The 21,202-nt window shown below is 39.4% G+C and overlaps 1 protein-coding gene across 4 annotated transcripts in view; it reads left to right on the plus strand.

The window, feature by feature from the left end:
* The first annotated feature begins 953 nt into the window (after window positions 1–953).
* The window catches only part of acsf3 (acyl-CoA synthetase family member 3), a 29,650-nt gene continuing 9,401 nt past the window's right edge, over window positions 954–21,202 (plus strand). For 2 of the 4 annotated variants that reach the window (XM_067496261.1, XM_067496263.1), the window contains exons 1-7: window positions 954–1,026; window positions 3,311–4,109; window positions 6,336–6,491; window positions 9,834–9,988; window positions 10,563–10,708; window positions 14,772–14,869; window positions 15,246–15,372. In XM_067496261.1, coding sequence (XP_067352362.1) covers window positions 3,387–4,109; window positions 6,336–6,491; window positions 9,834–9,988; window positions 10,563–10,708; window positions 14,772–14,869; window positions 15,246–15,372 — 1,405 coding nt within the window. In that variant the 5' untranslated portion in view covers window positions 954–1,026; window positions 3,311–3,386. The other 2 variants (XM_067496262.1, XM_067496265.1) reach the window with 2 other exon arrangements.

The following is a 21,202-nucleotide window of genomic DNA, read 5'->3' on the forward strand; positions in this document are numbered from 1 at the left end:
ACTGCCAGCTGGCGGCTGAATGTGCCCACTTGCACTGTGATGAAGAAGCCAGCCAAGCTAGTTGGCACACTGACTGGTAGGACTGACATGTGATCTAAAGCCAATCGCAGCTCTGTATGGGGAAGCTGCATATATGCTGGACCCCCCTCCCCTTGTGTCCGTCTCGGGTGAGCAGCCTCTCCAACAGATCTGCAAGTCTTTTAAAATTGGGGGCTGGAACTTGCCAACAACCAACAAGCTGAGTCAAGAACCGCAGCATGGTCATGGTATAATTTGTCATAAAATTACTGAAACTACTGTAACTACTTGTGGACCTGTAATAAAACTTAATGACACTACACTGGAACTTGCCACATTTGATTTAAAAACAAATGTGTGAAAATAGAAATTGATGAAAGATTCTTAAATACAAAATTAATTCAGCCGTCTAAAATTATGTATGTTCTTCATTGTGATGATATTCTTATTCCTCCTCCTTCACCTCAGAGACTGACTGAGCTTCATCACAGTTAATTAATTTCTCACTTAGCATAAAAACTTATATGAAAGGTCCTCCTTAACTGACAGAAGGTAATGGTACTATATACTATTTTCAATGTAACGCCCTGCAAAAACTCCCTGATACACAGTACTTACTATGTCAAGTCACAAACTATTTCATCTTTAACTAAACCACATGTTAAAAGTGAACTTAAAAGAAATGCTTCTAATAAGTATTTAAAATTGAAAAAAAAATAATTTCACTTGCTTATTTTAAAATATGTAGCCCTACTGTTTAAAGGCTATGAGACTGTTAAAGTTAAATAGTAGTCAATTTGCATTTGAAAAATTGTGTATTGAAATGGCATTATAATAACATGTCTTATTTTAAAGTATTAAGTGTAGAGGTATTAAAGAAACTGTATTTTTTAATCCTTGTTGCAGGGACCTACGAGGAAGGAACCATGAAAGCGACGCGTGTTTAAGGACGAGCGTTTACTGTCGTTGCACCGTCCTTCATCACATCAACTTCCGACGAGTATTCAGGTAAGATGTTCATGAATTAGACGCGGTATCTGTACAGCGGAGTGCGTTATTAAAAATATTCACCTTATTTACAGTAGAAATCTGATTTGTATTTCTGTATCTTGACTGAATTTTCAATATCAGAGTCGCCCCCATAATGTCTTGATGACCGGTAGCACAGACAGCGTAAGTAGTAATAAAAAGAGCAGTCAAATGTCAGATGATGTCTGTTAGTCAGTGAGTGACATTGTCGTCGGTATTGTTTTAACTTAATTGTCCCGTTTATCGCATTTTTAAAGAAACTGAAGCATGGTTTTAGGTTATAATATGAGATAAAATAGTGAAAGGGCACAGAAAGTTGCAGCAATCACACAACTTTTAAATAGCAAAATTTCATCTTCAAAAGGCTTGTTTTATTTGTGTCACACGTGACACAAATCTGCACTAGACTTCAACAAGGACTACTTCAATACTGTTCAAACCCAAATTCCAAAAAAGCTGGGGAGATGTGTAAAACGTAAATAAAAACAGAATGCAATGATTTGCAAATCTCATCAACCCATGTTTCATTCACAGTAGATTCTACTGAGTAGAACATAAACAACATAACAGATGTTAAAACTGAGAATTTTTCCACTTCATGGAAAATATTAGCTTATTTTTAATTTGATAGAAGCAACACATCTCAAAACAGTTGAAGGCGGGTGATGTTTATTATTATTGTGTAGCATCCCCTCTTCTTTTAACAACTGTCTGTAAACATCTGAGAAGTGAGGAGATCAGTTTCTAGAGATTTGGGACAGGAATGTTGTCTCATTCTTGTCTGATGCAGGATTCTAGCTGCTCAACAGTCCTGGGACTTTTGTTGGCAGGTTTTTTGTTTTTTGATGCGCCAAATGTTTTTTATTGGTGAAAGTTCTGGACTGCGGGCAGGCCAGTTCACCACCTGTACTCTACTCCTGCAAAGCCATGCTGTTGTGATGGATGCAGTATGTAGTTTAGCATCGTCTTGCTGAAATATACAAGGCTTTTCCTGAAAGAAAAATTGTCCGGATGGGAGCATATGTTGCTCTAAAACCTCAATGTATTTTTCAGCATTGATGGTGCCCTTCCAGATGTGTAAGTTGCCCATGCTTCAGGCACTAATGCACCCCCATACCATCAGCGATGCAGCCTTTTGAACTCTCTGCTAATAACAAGCTGGATGGTCCCTTCTTATTTGCATGATGTTTGGACTGTGAACTGTGTCTACAGAAAATGTTACTGAGCCCATGCAGTGAAGTAAAGGAGAGAAACATGCCTATTTTTAATGCAGTGCCGTGAGGGGCCAGAAGATCACATGCATCCAGTTTTGACCTTCAGCCTTATCTATTGTGCACAGAGATTTCTCCTGATTCTCTGAATGTTTTGATTATATTATATACTGTAGATTGGTGGGATCTTCAAAAACTTTGCAATTGTACACTGAGGAACATTTTTATGAAATTGTTCCACAATTTTTTTGGCAGAGTTTATCATAAATTGGCGAACCTCTGCCCATCTTTACATTACATTACATCTCATTTTATACCCAGTCATGTTACTGACCTGGTGCCAAGTAACCTAATTAGTTGTCAAATGCTCCTTCATTTGTTTTTGATTTGCGACAATTACTTTTCCACCCTTTTGTTGCTTCTCTTCCAACTTTTTTGAGATGTGCTGCTGCCATCAAATTCAAAATGAGCTAGTATTAATCATGAAATGGTAAAATTTCTCAGTTTCAACATCCGATATATTGTTTATGTTCTATTGTGAATAAAATATGGGTTGATGAGATTTGAAAATCATTGGGTTCTGTTTTTACAGTATTTGCATTTTACACATCTTCCCGAATGTTTTGAAATTGAGGTTGTATTTAACTTGGGTAAAGAATTTCGGTAACTGCATGCACTTGTATTGGACTACTGAGTGTGTATACTTCTACCACCTTGGTAAGCATATAAAGCAAATAATGTAATTTTGGTCTACTGTGGGCGGTTTACAAAGTTTGACGAAATAATACAGTTAATGTCAGTTGAGCCTGTGCTTGTACTTATTTGTTTTGGGCTTGTATGTTTCTTTTTGTGTGCTCACCATGTGATCACAATGATTAAAAAAACAGTAATTGTGTGTTAAATACTAGTTGACTGAAAAAGTATATCAAAGTGAAAATTTCAGAAGTAGGTTAGGCAATATAACATTTAGACTCACAGTAATGTATTTGTTTGGACAAGTTGTCTGATTTATGAAACTAAGCTCATGTGCTAATTTTTTTTTCTACTCACAGATGAGCTCTGATATAAGCAACTGCATGGGACTGAGGATGGAACCATCCTGAGGGTATGAACAACTAAATATCAAACATGCTGTCAAGATTTTTTTCTGCTGCCTGCCACTCTCTAAAGTGGACTTGGCCTTGCTGGAAACAAGGCAAAGTTCAAAAGACCTATTGCCCATTACAGCAAGGACAGTTGCTATTTAAAATTATGGTACAAAAAAGGACTCATAGGTGGACATCAGTGCCATCATCAAGGACAAATCAGAGCCCAGTGTTCACCAAAGCACCAACATTTGGAGATAAGCTTGCTATCATTGACAGCAGTGGCAGTTACAGCTATAAGCAGCTGTACTGCAGCAGCTTGGGTCTCGCAGGTAAAATCAGTACAGCTCTTGGCTCTGACTTTGGAGGCCTGGAAGGAAAAAGAATTTCCTTCCTGTGTGAAAATGATGCTTCCTATACCGTGGCACAGTGGGCTGCTTGGATGAGTGGTGGGACAGCAGTGCCGTTGTACCGAAAACACCCTCATTCGGAATTGGAGTACATAATCTCGGACTCCCAGAGTTCACTGCTGGTGGCAGGGCATCCCTATGCTGAAACCCTTAAGCCACTGGCACAGAGACTGGGAGTGCCATGCCTGGCACTGCCCCCTACGTCTAACCTGGGCACTTTAGATTCAGCAGACACCCAAGAGAAGGGGATTTCCATTACAGATTGGGCTGATCGAACAGCTATGATCATTTACACCAGTGGTACTACAGGGAGACCCAAGGGAGTTCTACATACACACAGCAGCATCCAAGCCATGGTAAATGTTGGTTTTTTTTTTAACCATAATTACATTGGAGCCACAGAAAATTAAATTTCAGCTGTTTTTTTCAGCCCATAGACTTAGGCTAATTTAATGACAGTAGATTTGGTTCACAACTTTGACATAGCAGAGGATTGTGCATCTGGTGCTAATGGACTGAAAAGCTCAGGCTAATTAAAATAGCAAGCATTGTGGGTAGTCTGTGAACCAGCTATAGGCTGTTTGTAACTAATAGGTTACCCTAAACCTTTATAACAAATAAACACTGTTTCAGAGTAATTCAAACAAACAACACAAAATTAGTCTTTAAGTACTTTTGAAAATTATGTACCTAATCTATAATAGCCCCCATCTATTTTGTGTTTATTATTTACATTATTATGGTTGTGCTTTAGTTCATATAAAATATTTTCAAGGATTATTAACTGTTATTATTTGCTATTATTATTAGCTATTATGATAATGTCGTGTTCACCTTTCTTTAAAAAACAAAATTGATATTTGATGAAAGAAAAAACTAAATTTGAAATATAATCTTTTCCATGCTGTCTATATTTTTATTATTCATTTAAGTTACTCAAAAGATTAAATGTTATTTTTTGCAGATAATGATCAGATGGGAATATTTTCATAAATTCACTGACGGGAAGAATCATCAAACAGTAACTGTCAGACATCATTGGGAAAGACTTCGCATAAATAAATGAAAACTGGTATAGGCACAGTATGGTATTTATACAATGTTTTGTTTTATTTAGAACATTATGTAAAACCACCTTCTGGTGGTTTTCTTAAATAATTGACAGGTTACTTAAATTCCATTTAAAGATTTATTGGAATGACAACCATCACGTCTCTATGTTGCAATGCAATTGGTTGGAACTCCATAAAGTCCCGCAGTTGTTACAATCAATTCAACCAATCCCCTGTGAATGCTGCATAACATTCCAATTTAAAACATTAGAAAAAAACAAATTGTTGTAGACATTAATTGTAGACATATTTTAGAGCAGAAGAAGTGTTCAGACACTCCCGCAGTCAATCTTACTGGCTGATTATCATTGTTTCTCTTATCTTACAGCTGAACTTTCTAAATAATTAGTCATTTATGGGATTACAGATCCTGAAGATTTTCCTGTGTTTCTAAGTGAAATTGACCTATATGTCCTGTAGTGTGGAAAATTAAATCTCTCAGAATGACAGCAGAGCTTCATTTGTCTCTGGAAGGCCCTGGGTAGCGAGTGCGTGAAGTAGTCTCTGTTAATCTGTTTTCTTGGATAGCAACAACATGTCAGTTTCTAAAAAGCACCTTTGTTAGGTAACTTTATGATTCCATTGTTTAAGATAAAGATATACTTTACCTCTGCCACAGACTAAAGGGCATCAGCATTATTGCATTTTATTATCTGCTTGACCATACAGTGAACAGGACACAGTAACCGGAACTCTTGTATAAGGTATTTCAGTATAGCAAATGACCTTCTAGTTGCATTTGAAGCTTTTCTCACACAGGCTGAGGCTGAACTAAAGTTAAACAACACATACTTCACAGAGATAGTGTTTAGTTTAGTTTGTTGTTGCAATATTAAAATGTTATTTAATAATAAGTATAATCCTAGTATATAACACATTGTAAAGCAATGCAAGGATGATGTACAGAACTTTTAGTTCCCCCCATAATCACCAGATCTTATTTTGGCAGCCAAATTGCCCTTAATGGAAATTTAGTGGATGTATTTCTTGTCTGAAAGTTTGGATTTTGAGCAGCAGCCAATAAAACGTACTTCCCTTGGCTAGAACAAATTACTGTTCATATCCTTCTTCCCTCAAATAACTGTAGACTTAATTTCTGTAACAAAGAGTTGAGCAATGCTGTGCTTAAGGAATTCTGGACTTGACAACACTTATATTTTAGATTGGATAATAACAACAGATCCATTTAATAAAAAATAATAAACAGCAAAAAACAAAATAGTTCTCTCTCAGTTGCTTATTTGTTACCTTTTTTAAAATCCCTGCTAAGTGCTAAAATAACAATTTTTCCACTTATAATGCTAGATCAAGGGTCAAGAGTATAAACTGTATAAAAATATCCATTCTGTAATCTGGACACATGCATGCTTGAAAAGGAAAAGATTATAGGACAAATGTGTGCTACAGTTAAAGCCAACTGAGGGGATTTTAAAGAGAATGTGACATGCTGACCTCTTCCCTTTCCCTTAGGTCCAGTGTCTCATTTCAGAGTGGGCATGGTCCAGAGATGATGTCATCCTCCACACCTTGCCGCTCCACCATGTGCATGGCATCATTAACAAGCTGCTGTGCCCGCTCTGGGTGGGCGCCACCTGCGTCATGCTCCCTGAATTCCAACCTCAGAAGGTCGAGACAGCACTTTGTCTCTTTTTGCACTTTGTTCTAACATTTTCTTTTAGTATAGCATACCGTTTCTTAACACAGCTGAACAGCGGAGGCAGTTGTGCAGCTGTAAGATTAGAGAGTTGACTGTAAGAGTCAAGCTATTATTGATAGTGATGTTGAGAAGATTTAGAAATACAGACAAGTGGCTACTGGCGTGAAAATACTTTTAACTCTTTCCACGTGGATCTCTCCTTATTGCCCATCCACGTGTCAACCATCCTCCTTTCTTACCGCTTCATCTCCTTATTTCCTTCAATCGGTTTCTTCTCCTCCTTCTCTTCCCTCTCTGACTGTCAAACTAAGTGTTTGGGGCTCAGTGATGAATTGCCCTGTGTGGCTTTGTGTCTGACCAATGCCGACTCACGGCAGGGGCTTAAGCAGCAGATCAATCGATGAGCTGACATTGAAGGATGATAGTGCTTGTTTGGCCCTGAGAAGGGAGGGGAAGATGAGGCGCTGTGTGTGTGTGTGTGCGTGTGTGTGTGTGAGTAGGTGTAGGAGTAAAAAAAGATACACGTATTCCAATCTATGTGTTGTTTTGTTTGCATGTCAGGGTCCTACAACTTAATGGCCAGGAAGGCAGATGAAAAAGAAAGGTTTTTAAAGGATATATGTATCTGTCAACATGGGTATTGCTTTCCTCTTATAGCTATCTGTATTCATCTGTTATGCCTGACCTTATGTACCAAACCACAAAACCCATTCTCTCACTCTTAGAAAAATGCCTTTATCCTCCTAAAGTTACAGTACATTGATGAAGTGATCGATAGTCTGTCTCTTCTATCCCCTAAGATCTTTGAAGAGTAGCCTAGGCAGTAGAGGCCAGCATTGATTTTGGCTGATTTTGCATAGAGATAGTGACAAAAACTTTAGTGCAGGACTTGTGCTGCATTAAATTGCAGATAAGTTTGTTTCAAGTGTGCTATTGCAGTCTGATGGGCTGATACTTTTGCTGGGGTTTACTCAGTGTTTAATATCACATCACAACTGCCTTCTATAACTCAAGTCATAACTGATATTTCAGACACAAGTGGTTTAGTTTAGATAGAACGGGAGATGAAACATTTTGACTGTTGGCTGTACCAATATAGTGACATCTGTCCAACAACTTCTGTCCATACAGAAATCAAATGGATACCTGTTTCTAGATGATGAACACTACTGACTTTGGTGATTTCCTCAGTCTTTCTCAGATTTCCTCAGACTGTGACCCTTTACTTGGGGTGTGACTATGCACTGGGGAAGATTGCAGTACAGAGTGAAGAGGGGGAGTTTTAGCATCTCTGGGCCTTGTTCACAATTGACGGTAAAATGGAGTGGGAGTTCGACAAGTAGACTGATGCAGCTCCAACCGTAATGCAGACATTGTTCTATTTTATACGCAGCGCCAATATCACCTGAATTTTGGTACCAGCACAAAAACCATACAGTTTTAAATACCGGACCTAAAGTAATAGAGAATTACTTTCTAGAATTTTTTTACATTTTTCCATAAAAACGTAAACCATACATGCATCAAAGTTGATTTTTTTTTTAACATAGGGCTCTGTACAAAAACTCTCCTAAACAAAACACAGTGAAAGTATAATTCAACTTATGATCATGATATAATTATGATAAAATGTTAACAGTTTTTTAAAGATTATGTAAACTTAACTACACTAAACATCAATGCCAACTTTTGATATCTGACAGATTTGGGGCATTTATAAATCCAGGCTTTCCCACATAGAACAATCAGTTACAGTATTTTGGGAGTCCCATGCTGAGAGCAGGGCTGAGCAGCTCATAGGATTGTTTAAGATGCGGTTTGTGCATCGAGGTTCGCATGACATCTTATCCCTCAGGTGGACTCCAGCTTTTCGATAGACACAAATTGCCTTCCTCTTCACTTCACGCTGGACTTGGTTGAACCGCTCCATTGCACTTGATAGACACCACCAATGGTTAGGGCACAGTAAGTTAATAAAACTTCTCCCTGCACAAAGTTTTATTCTGTATGCATACAGGTGAACTGTGGAGCCCACAATCTTTACCTCAGCTTGCAATCATGATGTCCTGAATGCTATAGAGATCGGCCTTAATCATCTCTGCTTTCTTTGTCCTTATATTTCAGTTATGTGTGTTCATTAGAGGCAGAGGAGGCGAGAGGAAGAGTAGTTGGTAGATAATAGATTAGGTGAGTCTACGAAGAAGTGACTCAAAGGAGAAGTGGAAGGAAGAGTTTTAAAATTGCTGGCACATTAAGAACGATGTGGTGTACTGTAGGTGAGAGGGATGGGAGAGAATCCATTTTTCTGTGTGTGAGTCTAGGTGCGTGTGTGTGTGTGTGTGTGTTTGTGGAAGAGAGAGATAGAGAGGGACTGCAGAGGCAGCGAAGCAGGAAATTATGAAATGGAGAGAGAAGGTAAGTGAATGTGAGATAGGAAGTGAAGGGGAGAGAGGAGAAAGAAAGATGAAGGGAAGATGTTGGGTCAGAGATGAAAGTGTAGAAATGAAAAAGAAGCACTTTGGAAATGTAGGCAGAATAAAAGAAAAAGAAGTGAGGACAAGTAGACTGGGAGGGGAGGGGAGACAGCTGGGGAGGAGCATGTGCCTCCCAGGAGGGAGACAAGACTTAGAAAAGCCGTCGTTCACCTTCACTTAATTCATGCTGTCGTCCCATCCTCCCATCGTCTACTGTGATGTACCTAGACTTTGTGTGTGCGTGCGTGCGTGTGTGTGTGTGTGTGGGAGGGAGGGAAAAGGTGGAAAGATGGGATGGCTGTGTAAATGTCTTTGTCCTTGAACAAGTGAGTTTATGGGATACTTGAACAGTATTTTATATATGTGTGTAGTGTAAAATGTATGATAATTTCCATTAAGGTTTGAGTGTGTATAAAAAAAAATAAATTAATAGCACGCTGCACCTTCTGTAACAGTCAAAAAGCACATTTGTCAAAAGTAGCTGTACAGAAGGCCTTTTAACTGGCCAACGTGCCAGCTCTGCCTCACAGCACTTTGCTGTTTTCCTCCCTCTGACCTTTACAAATCTTGACTTTTTTCTTGTCTTTTTTGGCATTGTGTTGACAGGTTTAATATGAGGTTGCTGTCTGGACTTTACTCTGCCATTGACATCAAATAAAAGAAAAAGATTTCACTTTTTTCTATCACATGCTATAATGGAATGAATCAGAATGTTATAATTTGGTTTGCATGGCTCCATCTATCAAATACTGTACACTGCTTCCCCTTTTATTATCACTCTGTCCCTTCCTCCATTTTAAGTTCTATGTTTTTCTTACCTCTCTCTCTCTTTCTCAGGTGTGGGACATGATGTTGAGCTCCAAGGCTCCCTTGGTTAATGTGTTCATGGCTGTGCCAACTATCTACTCTAAGCTGATCCAGTATTATAATCAACACTTCACACAGCCTCATGTCAAGGACTTTGTCAAAGCGATCTGCAAAGACAGAATAAGGTACTAAAAATGATGACTGACAGCTTACTCCTGGTTGGATGTATTTGTGGATTCATGTATGTGTTTTGTACATACTGAAAAGCTGTAAGAAATACATGGGGAAATGTCTAACAAAGTTGCTTCCTTTCTGGGCATTAATAGGCTGCAGCTCTAGCTGTCACCAATTATAAACTGGACTGAGCACATACAATATGAAAGATTTTAGTGACCATTCTAGCTTTATGTATTGCCATTCAAATGGCAAATAATTCAATCAACATTTCCTTTATTCAAAAGCAATTTAATTCTTTTATTTATTTTATCTTACACACACACACAAACACACACACACACTAAATCGGACATATTGAATGGAAGGTCTTAAAAGTATTAAAGGGAGCCGTGGTCTTCCTAATTACTAATTAATACTTGAATTATTTTCACAGCCATCATACAAACTTCCTAGGCTGTTATTACCCTGATCCTCCTTTTACGTTCTAATTCTGATAGAGTTCAAACTGACATGTTTTATAGATAGAAAATGTGTAGTAAAAGCCAGGAGTTTTGCGTTCACAACCAGCTCTTTCTTGTGCAGACTGATGGTTTCTGGCTCGGCTGCTCTCCCTCTTCCTACTCTGCAGTGCTGGGAGGAGATTACAGGACACACACTGCTGGAACGCTACGGCATGACCGAGATCGGCATGGCACTATCCAACCCACTTAAGGGTCCCCGTATCCCAGGTACACAAGCTTGACTGACTAAATACAGTATGCTTACATACCCCAACACAGACACTAAGTAAAGTAACATCACACTTTTTTCACTCTACTGGGTAATGTCACACACCATCAGGTGGCAAAGCATTAGCTAGAGCAGCTGAACATGTAGGTCTTGGTCCTCTTCCAATCAAACTGTATTGAGGTTGCAAGCCACCTGCTGGATCAACAGCAGGAAACCAAACATTTTTTTAAAGACATGTTTGGTGTCTGATAATCACCAGTTATTCAAGGTCAAAAACAAACCAACAACCAACATTTTGTCATGTGCTTTTGTCCTTTTAACTGGCATGAGCACCAGAAAGGTAAATTACAGTAAAGAATGCTCAGTCGCATTTAACCAGGTTCTCAAACCTCAATCTAAAAACAGGTTGTTTCTGTCTTTTGTTAAAGTTGTTTTATGGCTTTCAAATTATAAAAGTGCAGTTGTACCAGAGAGCTAATTTGGGTCTTGTGCTTTCTACTGATCTTGTGTCTACTTTGTCAGTAAACATTTTCACTGACTGTAAAGTTTGCAGACACCCTCTCTGGTGGAGGAAGGTAGAATGTTTGAATCCGCATGTTATTTCGAAATGCTAGTCTGGAATTTAATACAACAAGCTTTAGGAGAAAACCATCAACATTACCTCTTATATCTGTTGTTTCAATAAAGTAATTAAGCCCTTTTAAAATTTCTAGCTTGTGATTATCAATCAGCAAACTCGCATTCACCATTCTAACATTAAATATAAAAAAAACATTGTCAAGGAGCATTGTTTTAGACAAGGCTTGAGGCTTTCACTGAGATACATTACAGTGAAAACAAATTCATTGCATAGAAAACTGGTTTTTGCTTTCTGTTATTTTCCAAAATCAAACAGATTATTGTGGAGCGGCTGATAATGGCACATTTCATTGTTTGTGGTTTTGCCAGTTGGTGAAATCTGTGAGGTGCTGTATCTATTGATACAGAGACAAATTTGATTAAAAGTAAGTAGATCATGGACAGTGGAATCATTGTGCAGTAAACAATTTCTTATTCACATTACAGCATTGGTAAGGCCGTTGTCCACGGACCACAGGATCAGTGGTTCGATCCCCGGTCCTGGCTATATGTCGAAGTGTCTCTGGGAAAGACACTGAACCCCTAACAGCCCATTCCCCTCCCCAGCAGTGCAGTGACGGTCCAAGCACGGTAGAAATTGGGGAGGGTTGCGTCAGGAAGGGTACCCGGTGTAAAAACTGTGCCAAATTAACATGCGGACAATGATCCGCTGTGGCGACCCTGAACTCACGGAATAAATCGAAAGTACAAAACAATAAAAAATAAATTCACATTACAGCATTATCTCTCCAGTTTACAAATGAGCTACATGCTACAACTACTGGAATGACAGATTTTTACCTTAGTTAACTCTCACAGATTATTTTGCACTTTGATGGTTTAGTTTTTTTTTAGATGGCTTAGCTTTTCTTTATCGCATATCTCTAAAATCACTATCGATTTCTACTCCCCTCAAAGTTTATTCGAATGCTTCAGCTTCATTTGTTTGTTTTGCTTGTCAGCTATCTCTGGTGCAATGTCAGGTAAAACCCCATGATCCCAACTACACCTCCCTCACACATGCAGGAACAAAGGCAAGGTCTGAAAATGAGGTCAGACTGATGTCGGTTGCTTTCTTCTCCTGTCTTCTCCTGTCCTCCCCCTTCCTTCCTCCTTCTCTTTCCCTTCCTGTTCCCCAGCCAACTCTTCCTCTTATAGCTACAGCTAATTAGCTTGCAAGTGGATTGGGTAATCCTCTGTCTGCTGTTTGTTGGGGTATTGTTTTGTTTGTTTGTCAGGTAATGTTTGGCATACACTGTGCATGCTGTAGTTGACTCCTCTCAGGTGATTATTAAGAACGGCTTTAAGAGGTCTGCATTTCTATTGATGTTTCCACTGTAGCACAAATACTTGGGGAAGGTGTATGCATATATGTACTTAGGTGAGTGTATGCAGACATGAGCTTGTGCCTGTTTGAGTCGGTGTGTTTTTGTCTTGTCTTTAAGTAGGTTAAAATGGATCAATAGGAACTGCAGGAAACACTCTGAGAAGAGCAGGAAAATGGAGTCACCATATCTCACCACCTCTCATACACAGTTTCTTTTTTCTCTGTCCTCCACCAACTAAGTAGCAGACAACTCAGCTCTTAATACACATTATTGATATGAATTTAATATTAATTTTGTACTGTATTTAGGACATCTAACTGGCCTGATTTTGTTGTTTGCCTTACAGTTTTGGAGCATTCCAGATTAACAGCAGTGTAGATTTCTAGGTCATATTGCCCTTGTTGAATTGTGCGAGATTAGTTCATCCTGGTTCTTTTTATCTCACGGTTATCTCACTCTGCTGCCCTGTCTTTTTCTTCCTACTTTATAGCCTCTTTTTTTCTTTTCACAACATAGTGAACAGAAACAGAAATACCCACCCAAGTCTGATTCCTCCTAAATCCACTTTTATAAAATGTTGTCAAGTCCCAAATTGTCAGTACAATATACAGCAATCCCATTTGGACCTCATTCATCCTCCACTTCACACTTTTTCCATCGAGCCTGTAGCATAAACTACCCGCACTCTGTAAAATGGTGCTCACTCTTGTTGAATCATCAAGACCAAATCTGGGGCAAGAAACAAAAACTATGATACAAGAGGCCATAGAAGCGGAGAGAGATTCTTTGAGTTGAGTTGTAAATTGATTGTCACAAAAGAACATAGGTTTAGTCATTTTGTGGATGGTAGTTGTTGTACTGGGTAGAGAGCATTATTCCATCTATGCTTGTCACCTAGATCCAAAGGGGAAAAAGGATGAACAGCTGAGAGACCGCCCTTTTTGTTGTTCTTTGGGTTTTATAATCCTTACATTATAAGAAGTTTGTATAAGAAGAAGAGTTTGTTCTAAGAGGTAATTCAGTTTTTAGGACCTTTAGAATCATTTCATTCTGCTAACCAAATTACAAAATTCTCACCCTGCAAATCTCAGAGACAAGCATTTTTATTTAATCATATAGGCAGCTGAACTCTGCTGGAGTCTCCTTTTCCAAGACATTGAATGTCTCCCAATTACAGCTGATCTTAACCCACTTAACGTTCACACTGTCCGTGGTACTCCAGGATGCAATAATCACAACATGTAAAAATGTGTCATGCTAACCTTCTGACTCAGGCTTACTAATGTGGAAACAGTCTGGTTATTTCTGTGGTTTTCTGTAGTTTTACAGAGCGTGATGTGCAAGTGATGGAGGGCGTGGGATAAATGTGTGGATTAGATCAATATCCAGTGATGGAATCACTGATAAATGAGTGAATTCTCTGTAGTAACACATTTAATTAATTTTACTTAAACATTAGTGCAGCTCACAGTTGGGAACAGTTGTCACATTTGTGACACTTAGTTATACACTTGCATACTTATTCTATTTTATAATTTACCAGCTCACTTATTACTTTTTTTTTTACACACCTGTGCTATAATAAAAAGCATTGTCAAGCACTCAGCAGTAGTTAGGACTAAAGGGTTGAGTTCTACTGTTCAGTCAATACTTTTTTGGAACCAGCATAAAATAGGTGAAATGGCAATGCTGAAGAGTGTATAATGGGTCTTGCATCTCTTATGTTTAAGAGTTTCAAGACAAATATCCAAAAAAATAAAAACTTATTTGGAATTTATCTGATGTTGGTTAAGAAAAAACTGCTGCATCAGCCATCGCCCCATAAATCGACCATTGCTCTCAAAGTAAGCTACAGTAACTTAAAGTGACTGAAACGAATGGCTTTAAGTTTACAATGTTTTATGAGCTCAGCAAACCATTAAGTGGCCAGTTATTCCCTGCAGATGCAACTGAGCGCCATCTTTGTGGAGAGCACCCCACACTGACGAAGAAGTCCTTCACTAAAGTTTATGAACATAGTGTGCAACGTATTTAAAAGTGATGATGTCACCCCATCCGTATTTCAATTTACTATTTTTATGTGTACTTTGTGTATTTCTGCTTGATTTGTTGACAGGGGCTGTAGGCCTGCCACTTCCCGGAATGGAAGTAAGGATTGTCCTGAATAACACAAGTAACACCACAATTGTGGAGAGCAATCACAGAGAGACCCAGGTAATCAACAATGAATAGGTTTTAAACCGATTTATCTACAGACATTGAATGAAACAGAAGCAGACATGTTTCAACATGTGGTGTAATTGGTTTTAAATCTTAAACTTTAAACTCTCTTGTACAGGCCAGTATTAATTCAATTGCTGACAATGGCTGCATACTATGCAAAAATAAATGCATGGAAATGTAATATTGTATAAAATATTTTGTTTTAAAATAGTGGAAACTAATTTAGTTCAGTTTAACATTGTCATCAGTTTTGTTGGTTTTTACATCACCCACCAATCAGTAAGTTGCTCATTTAAGCATGATTTAGGTTGAAATCACACTCAACTCTGCTGTGGTCTTTTTCCTTGTCTTTGTGAAAATGCCACAGGTGTGTAAAGGTCTGGAAGGGAAAGAGGGGGAGCTCCTGGTTCGAGGTCCATCTGTGTTTAAGGAGTACTGGAACAAACCTAAAGAGACCAAGGAGGCTTTCACTGATGATGGATGGTTCAAAACAGGTACCTCTTCTCCTCTGCCTCCTCTTGTTTATTCACACACATGCACATCCACACATTCCCTCAGAGGGAATGAATTCTTCCACTAATTGCATCTACATGAGTGGTAATGTCAAAAGATTTTTTTCTTGTCTGTGCTGCAGACTGCACTTTCAGGGCTTGATTTCAAACACTTAGAAACCAGAAGTCCAGTCCAGGAAGCGCACACAAACACATACACACTCTCACAGGTTTATGTGTACTGTCTGTGTGCATGTGTTTCTGTGTGTACATTTAGGGGGACTATGAGGGAGTGATAAATGGACTATGTGTGTTTTTAGTGCTGCAGGGCATTTTTCCTTGTAAGTGGTTGTGACTGCTCTGGGTCCACCAAGTATTGCTCTCTCACTCTCTCTTCTGTTTAGTGTGTGTGTGTGTGTGCGTGCGTGTGTGCGTGCGTGCGTGCGTGTGTGGTAGCACAGAGGGAAGCTGTCATCAGAGACTTTCTCCCCTTGCAGCCCAGCACTTCTCTCTCTGCTCCCCAAAGGAGTCCTGCTTTACTGCAAAGCCACTGGGAGATGGGGGTTAAGTTGGCATGGGGGAAGGTGAGGAGTGGTGCAGAGAAGCACAGAAGCAACTGGGGTTTTAAATTGTTATGTATATGATGGGAAATAAGAGCCCAAAGCAAAAAAAAGTGAGGAAAGAGCTTGAAGATGTTGTGTGTGCGGGGGGGGGGATTAGAAAGACTTAGCTACAAAGGGTGGTTTGTAAAGTCCATGTAAGAGAGTGGGGATGGAAGTTAGTGATGGGGAGCTAGTGGTGGTGGAGGGGATAGGGTGAAAAGCAGCAAGGAACGAGCAAGTGATGAAGACTGAAGCAGGGTGAAGCGGCGGGAGAGCAGTGCAGAGTGTGTTTAATTGGCTTTGCAGGCTGGAAGGACAGAGATCCAGAGCACAGCATGCTGCTGTCACACTCCATTACAGCATCTGGCCACATAATGAGAGCCTGTGCAATCAGCTCCCCACAGACCAGTCCCTCAAGCCACGCACAGACACCTTGGACTGCTCCACAGGAAGCTATCAAATACTTTCCCTGCCCACCCACCTGCCTGTGTTCCCTGATGCCAACTTAAACACAAGCACATATATAGAACTGTGAAGCAGAAAGGGTGGGCATCCATAGTCCTAAAAGTAGAAGTCATGTTTATTTTTCAGACCATAGGCTGTTTCAAACATGAACTCATTTCAAGACGTGCTGACATTGTCAGAAGTTTTTGTTTCAGACGTGTAGCCAACATTGGGAGATGTGTGAGATGGATTCTCACTTGCGCAGAAATGCTCTGTGTAATTGGGCAAGGGGTGGTGCTTGGGCACTTTGAAAAGGACGCAGGACATGACGCAAAAACAAAGCTGTGGAAGTGACAGTGTTTTGCTTTGTAATCTTGTGCTGTTCCTTGTATTTGTTTGACGATTTCCAAGTCTGCCCGTACCGACAGCAGTTCATGAATATTGTTCTCCTTCCAGTTCGACATTGTTGTTGTGTTCATATGAATGAATGAGTTCTTTACCTTCCGGTGTTTGTATTCGCCCGGTTTCAAAGCAATCACAGGAAATGGACGTCATCAACACGACCACTCACTTCTCCGGACTATTACCTCCTCTGTTCCCAAATGAGCTCAGTTGGAGATAATCCGGACTTTGTGTTAGGTAGCTGGCTGGGTAAAATGTCAGGACCAAAAGACTTGGATATTTGTGTTCACACATACACCCCCCAGATAAAGGCTGGATAATGTCTGAATACCAGTGCATTTCTGAAAGGGGCTCATGTCAGGTGGCAGTAGAGGCACATTAAATTTCAAATTATACTGTCATATTGTCAGCTTGTAAGCAAATCGGTTTGAAAAGGTCTGGTTCTTTGAAGACTCAATAGAACAAGGTCAAAAACCCAAAAACTATGGGGACAATGGGGTCATTGTCAGAACGGTCAGATGAGTTTTGTTCTGTTTTTTTAATGCTACTCACCCCTCTCATGTCATCACCGGTCAGTGTCGGTGTCCCACAGGCCTGTAAAAATGGAAGCAAAGGAGATGAACAGAGTGTGCAACAGACAGAGGTAAATAGAAAGATGAAGTTTTAGATGTGTTACAAAGCCTTTTCTGTTATAAACAAACTGGAAAGAATATATCACAACCTAGCAGTGTTTTAGGAAACTGCACATGTTACAGTGTTGCTGTTGGGCACATGTGGCTTATGTTTCAGATGTAAACTAAATCTTTAAGATTTTGCTTAATACAGTGGGTGTTTTGTTAACTTCTTTGAAAGTTTTATTAAGAAGCCAATGTAAATATGTATGTAGAGAACAGAAAACCATCTGTTACTTCTTGAAGCCGCAGCTAAACCCACCTCACAACTACACTTAGATGGCAATTTATTAGGTACACTACGCTATAACTAATTCGGTCTTATGCAATATTCCCACAAATAATCATGTCATCCTCATGTTTATCATGTTTAGTTTTTGTTGAAACAATTTCAGAGGTGCTAAAGACAAAAACCCTTCTCTGTATAATGCTCTACAGTCCAACAGTACAAACTACAGCTACATTCTGTAAAATACAGTTGAATTATCTAACCCTAAAGTTGAACAGTTGAAATAAAAACACAAATCAATATGCACACACTTTTAGTGTGCATATCCAGTGGTAGAAGAGTGTTAGAGTAAGACAGGTTTCTTGCATTTAACCCTCTTCTGAGCTTCTACCTCCCTCTAACACTCTTGACCCTTTTACCTTCACACCTGCTCCCTGTTTCACACTCCTTCTTACTAATGCTCTGTCTCACTCCCTCTGTGACTTGCTAACTCATGGCGGATATCTTGTCACCTTCCTACAGAGCTCTTTGTGTTCAGTTTTTCTACATTCTCCAGGGCCTGACCTTCAGGTCAGCGATAGAAAATGAAAAGTGTTTTAGTGCTGCTGTTCAGCAGGAGACTGATGTTCTGGGATCTGACTTGGATGTCTGTTTTGGACCACGGCTGTCAAAATGACCACCGTTATCTTTTCCAAATTCTTAATGTTTCAATTAAGACAGTGAGGCATCCAAGCTCTACAACACATCTACTTATTTGAACTGCAACATTGTCAGCAGTGCCAACACTGTAGCTCATATATGGGTTTAAAGTTATCTGATGGCTCTTTAGACAAAAACTGCATATATATACATGTGAACATGAAGTGTACCCTTAAAATTGCGTGAGTCATGTTCTGCCCTGTTACCCAAAACTTGACTAAATAAAGAGCATCCGACATTACATTCTTCAACCACATTTTATATTTAAGGCCACTGTCATAAAACTATTCTGTTCACACTGCTTCTGAGATAGAGTGGATGAAGTCTGAGGAAAATAAATCTAATAGGGAAGACTGACAGGCCGGTAGGAGGGAAGAGATGGCTAAACAAAAGTTGAGTGTAAGAAGGAGAGAAGTAATATGACAGTTTAGATCAGTAAGTTCTCAGCTGGCCAAAGGTGTCTTCTCGACTGTGAGCTGGTGCTGCGTAGCATTGCTGGTAGCTCTACAGGGAAGCTGTCAACTTCTCCTGAGTGGTCTTTCTTTCCACTTTTCTTCAAAAATATCTTTGTACACTTCGAACAGATCTCACCTTTTTCAACCCTCTTTTTTTGTGCTCTAAAATGCAGTCCAATCTACTGTCCAGAGCTACAATGAGGCTCCGGGTCCAGTTGACATGACTGCAAGGCCTTTGGGTGATGGATTTTATGTAAATACAAAATTTGGGGGGGCAACAGGGATGAAAAGAAAATTGAAGTAAAAATGGTGCAGCAAACTTACTGTAGGTTTAATTAGTGCCTGTCAACAGCAGGGTCCAGTACTCCTCCCAGAGTGGTTAATTATGTTCAGAAATAAACCCTAAATACATGTATGAATACATAAGGACTTGTGGGAAGAAAGGAAAACTTAAGCATTAGTGATTTCCAAATTTTGCATTTGAGTGGTGAATAATGGAGGTTTTTCTGTAGCAGGCAGTAAAAAGGAAGCTGTGTTTGGGGGCTGACTATTAACTCTGCCTTAACTGATGTTTAAATATTTATTTCATTAACTTGGAATGACTCTGGCTCAGAGGCAGAAACATTCAATGGAGGAGTTAAATCTCTGCAATTTTACCTCAATTTTACACTCTTCTCAGATTATTCCCCCAAAACACAAATGCAATCCAGCTGAATGCTGTGGTAGCTATTAGACTTTTGCAATACAAAGTATTTTAGTTTACATCTGATTGGTTTATACTCTAAAACCTTGGGATGTTTTATTTGAATTTTGGTCTAAAGTAGACATTAGCCCTGCAGATTCATTTAAATTTGTGTAAAGCATCAGTGGTCAAATACTTTTGATGGAGAATGTGTATGTGTTCGTCTGCCTGTGTGTGATAGAGAGATGTAACCCCAGATGTAAAGGTGAGCTTTGCGATCTGCAGGGTAGTCTCCACAGTGTCCTGGAGAGCCATCACCAGTCATTTGTGCTTTGCTCTTTTGCTCCCAGCTCTTGCTGCCCTTCCTGCCTCCATTCTTCTCTGTGTTCCCAATATCCTTCTTCACTCCAAGTCACATTGTGTCCTCTAACTCCAATGTCAGAGCTCCCCATATGATTCAACAGCACCACATCCTCCCAGCACTTTGTCCAAACCAGCGCTCTCTGTAACATTTACAGCCAATATTTTAACACATAGTGATCATTGTTTTAACACCAGTTGTAGATAAATCTAGTTAAAGACACTAAACTCCAGGAGTCTCTGGCAAACTGTTGAGGTGCCAAAGCTTAGAGCTGACACTATTTTCCTACAGAAACAAAGAGACGCATTGCAAAAGTACCAGAATGGTAGCAAACTAATCAGAGTTTTCAAATCTGCTATGCTCAATATTGAAGTTTTATAATTGTCAGCTGTATTCTGGAGTCGGTGTGTCTTGGTCAACAATCGGATATGTGTGATTCGGTGCGGAGTAGGAGCATGCAAACGACAGTTAAGTAGTTCACTTGATGAACATAGCAGATCTGAGACAGACATCAATCCTTAAGCTCAGCTTGTTATCTGCTGGTGAAGAGGCAACACAGCAAGGAATATAATCAGTAACATTAACATAAAGCAATTCAAGCTCCTTTAATTGCATTATATTAAACAAATTAGATCACTCATCCAAGTGCAAAGTGCTTTCTTGTACGATATTAATTACTAAAAATGGAGCTGTGACAAAAGTTAAGGATGATAAATAATGTTAGAGCTGAGATTTCACTGCTTGGCTGTCTGTTATTTATCCTCATTAACTCTTCCATCTCGGCTTTGGAGCTTTAATGTGGAACATTAATATTCATATATGCTAAGTGTTTACAGTCACTCTGAGAAGAGGCATGAGTCGCATTTAGACCTCTCTCATCTTTTGTGCAGATAAGGCTCTCCTCTCTACAGTGATGGAGGGCACTCAGCTTTAACCTGCAGTGTGAGAGTTTAGGTTGTACAGGATGTGATAAAAGATTGTGACTCCACTTGTACCTTCTCACAGAGGTGAAGCATCACCTCATCAGTGTCACTTTAAACACTTTAGCGATGCTAGTGCAGAATTATGTGTAAAAACAACATGATTATTAAATGGTGCCTCTGAAATGTCAACATTTTAATCTATTCAGGTAGTTTTACAAAGTTTCTATATTGTCTACGTGTAGAGTTGATATACAGAGGACTATGCTGTAGTGTTATGCAACCTTTAAATGAGCAGCAACTGGTCAGCCCAAAGCATGTTTGTCTTTTTGAACTGAGGGTGGTAGTATATAGAGCTGCAGTTCAAA

This window comes from Channa argus, chromosome 2, assembly GCF_033026475.1.
Source record: "Channa argus isolate prfri chromosome 2, Channa argus male v1.0, whole genome shotgun sequence".
In the NCBI taxonomy this organism is placed as follows: Eukaryota; Metazoa; Chordata; class Actinopteri; order Anabantiformes; family Channidae; genus Channa; species Channa argus.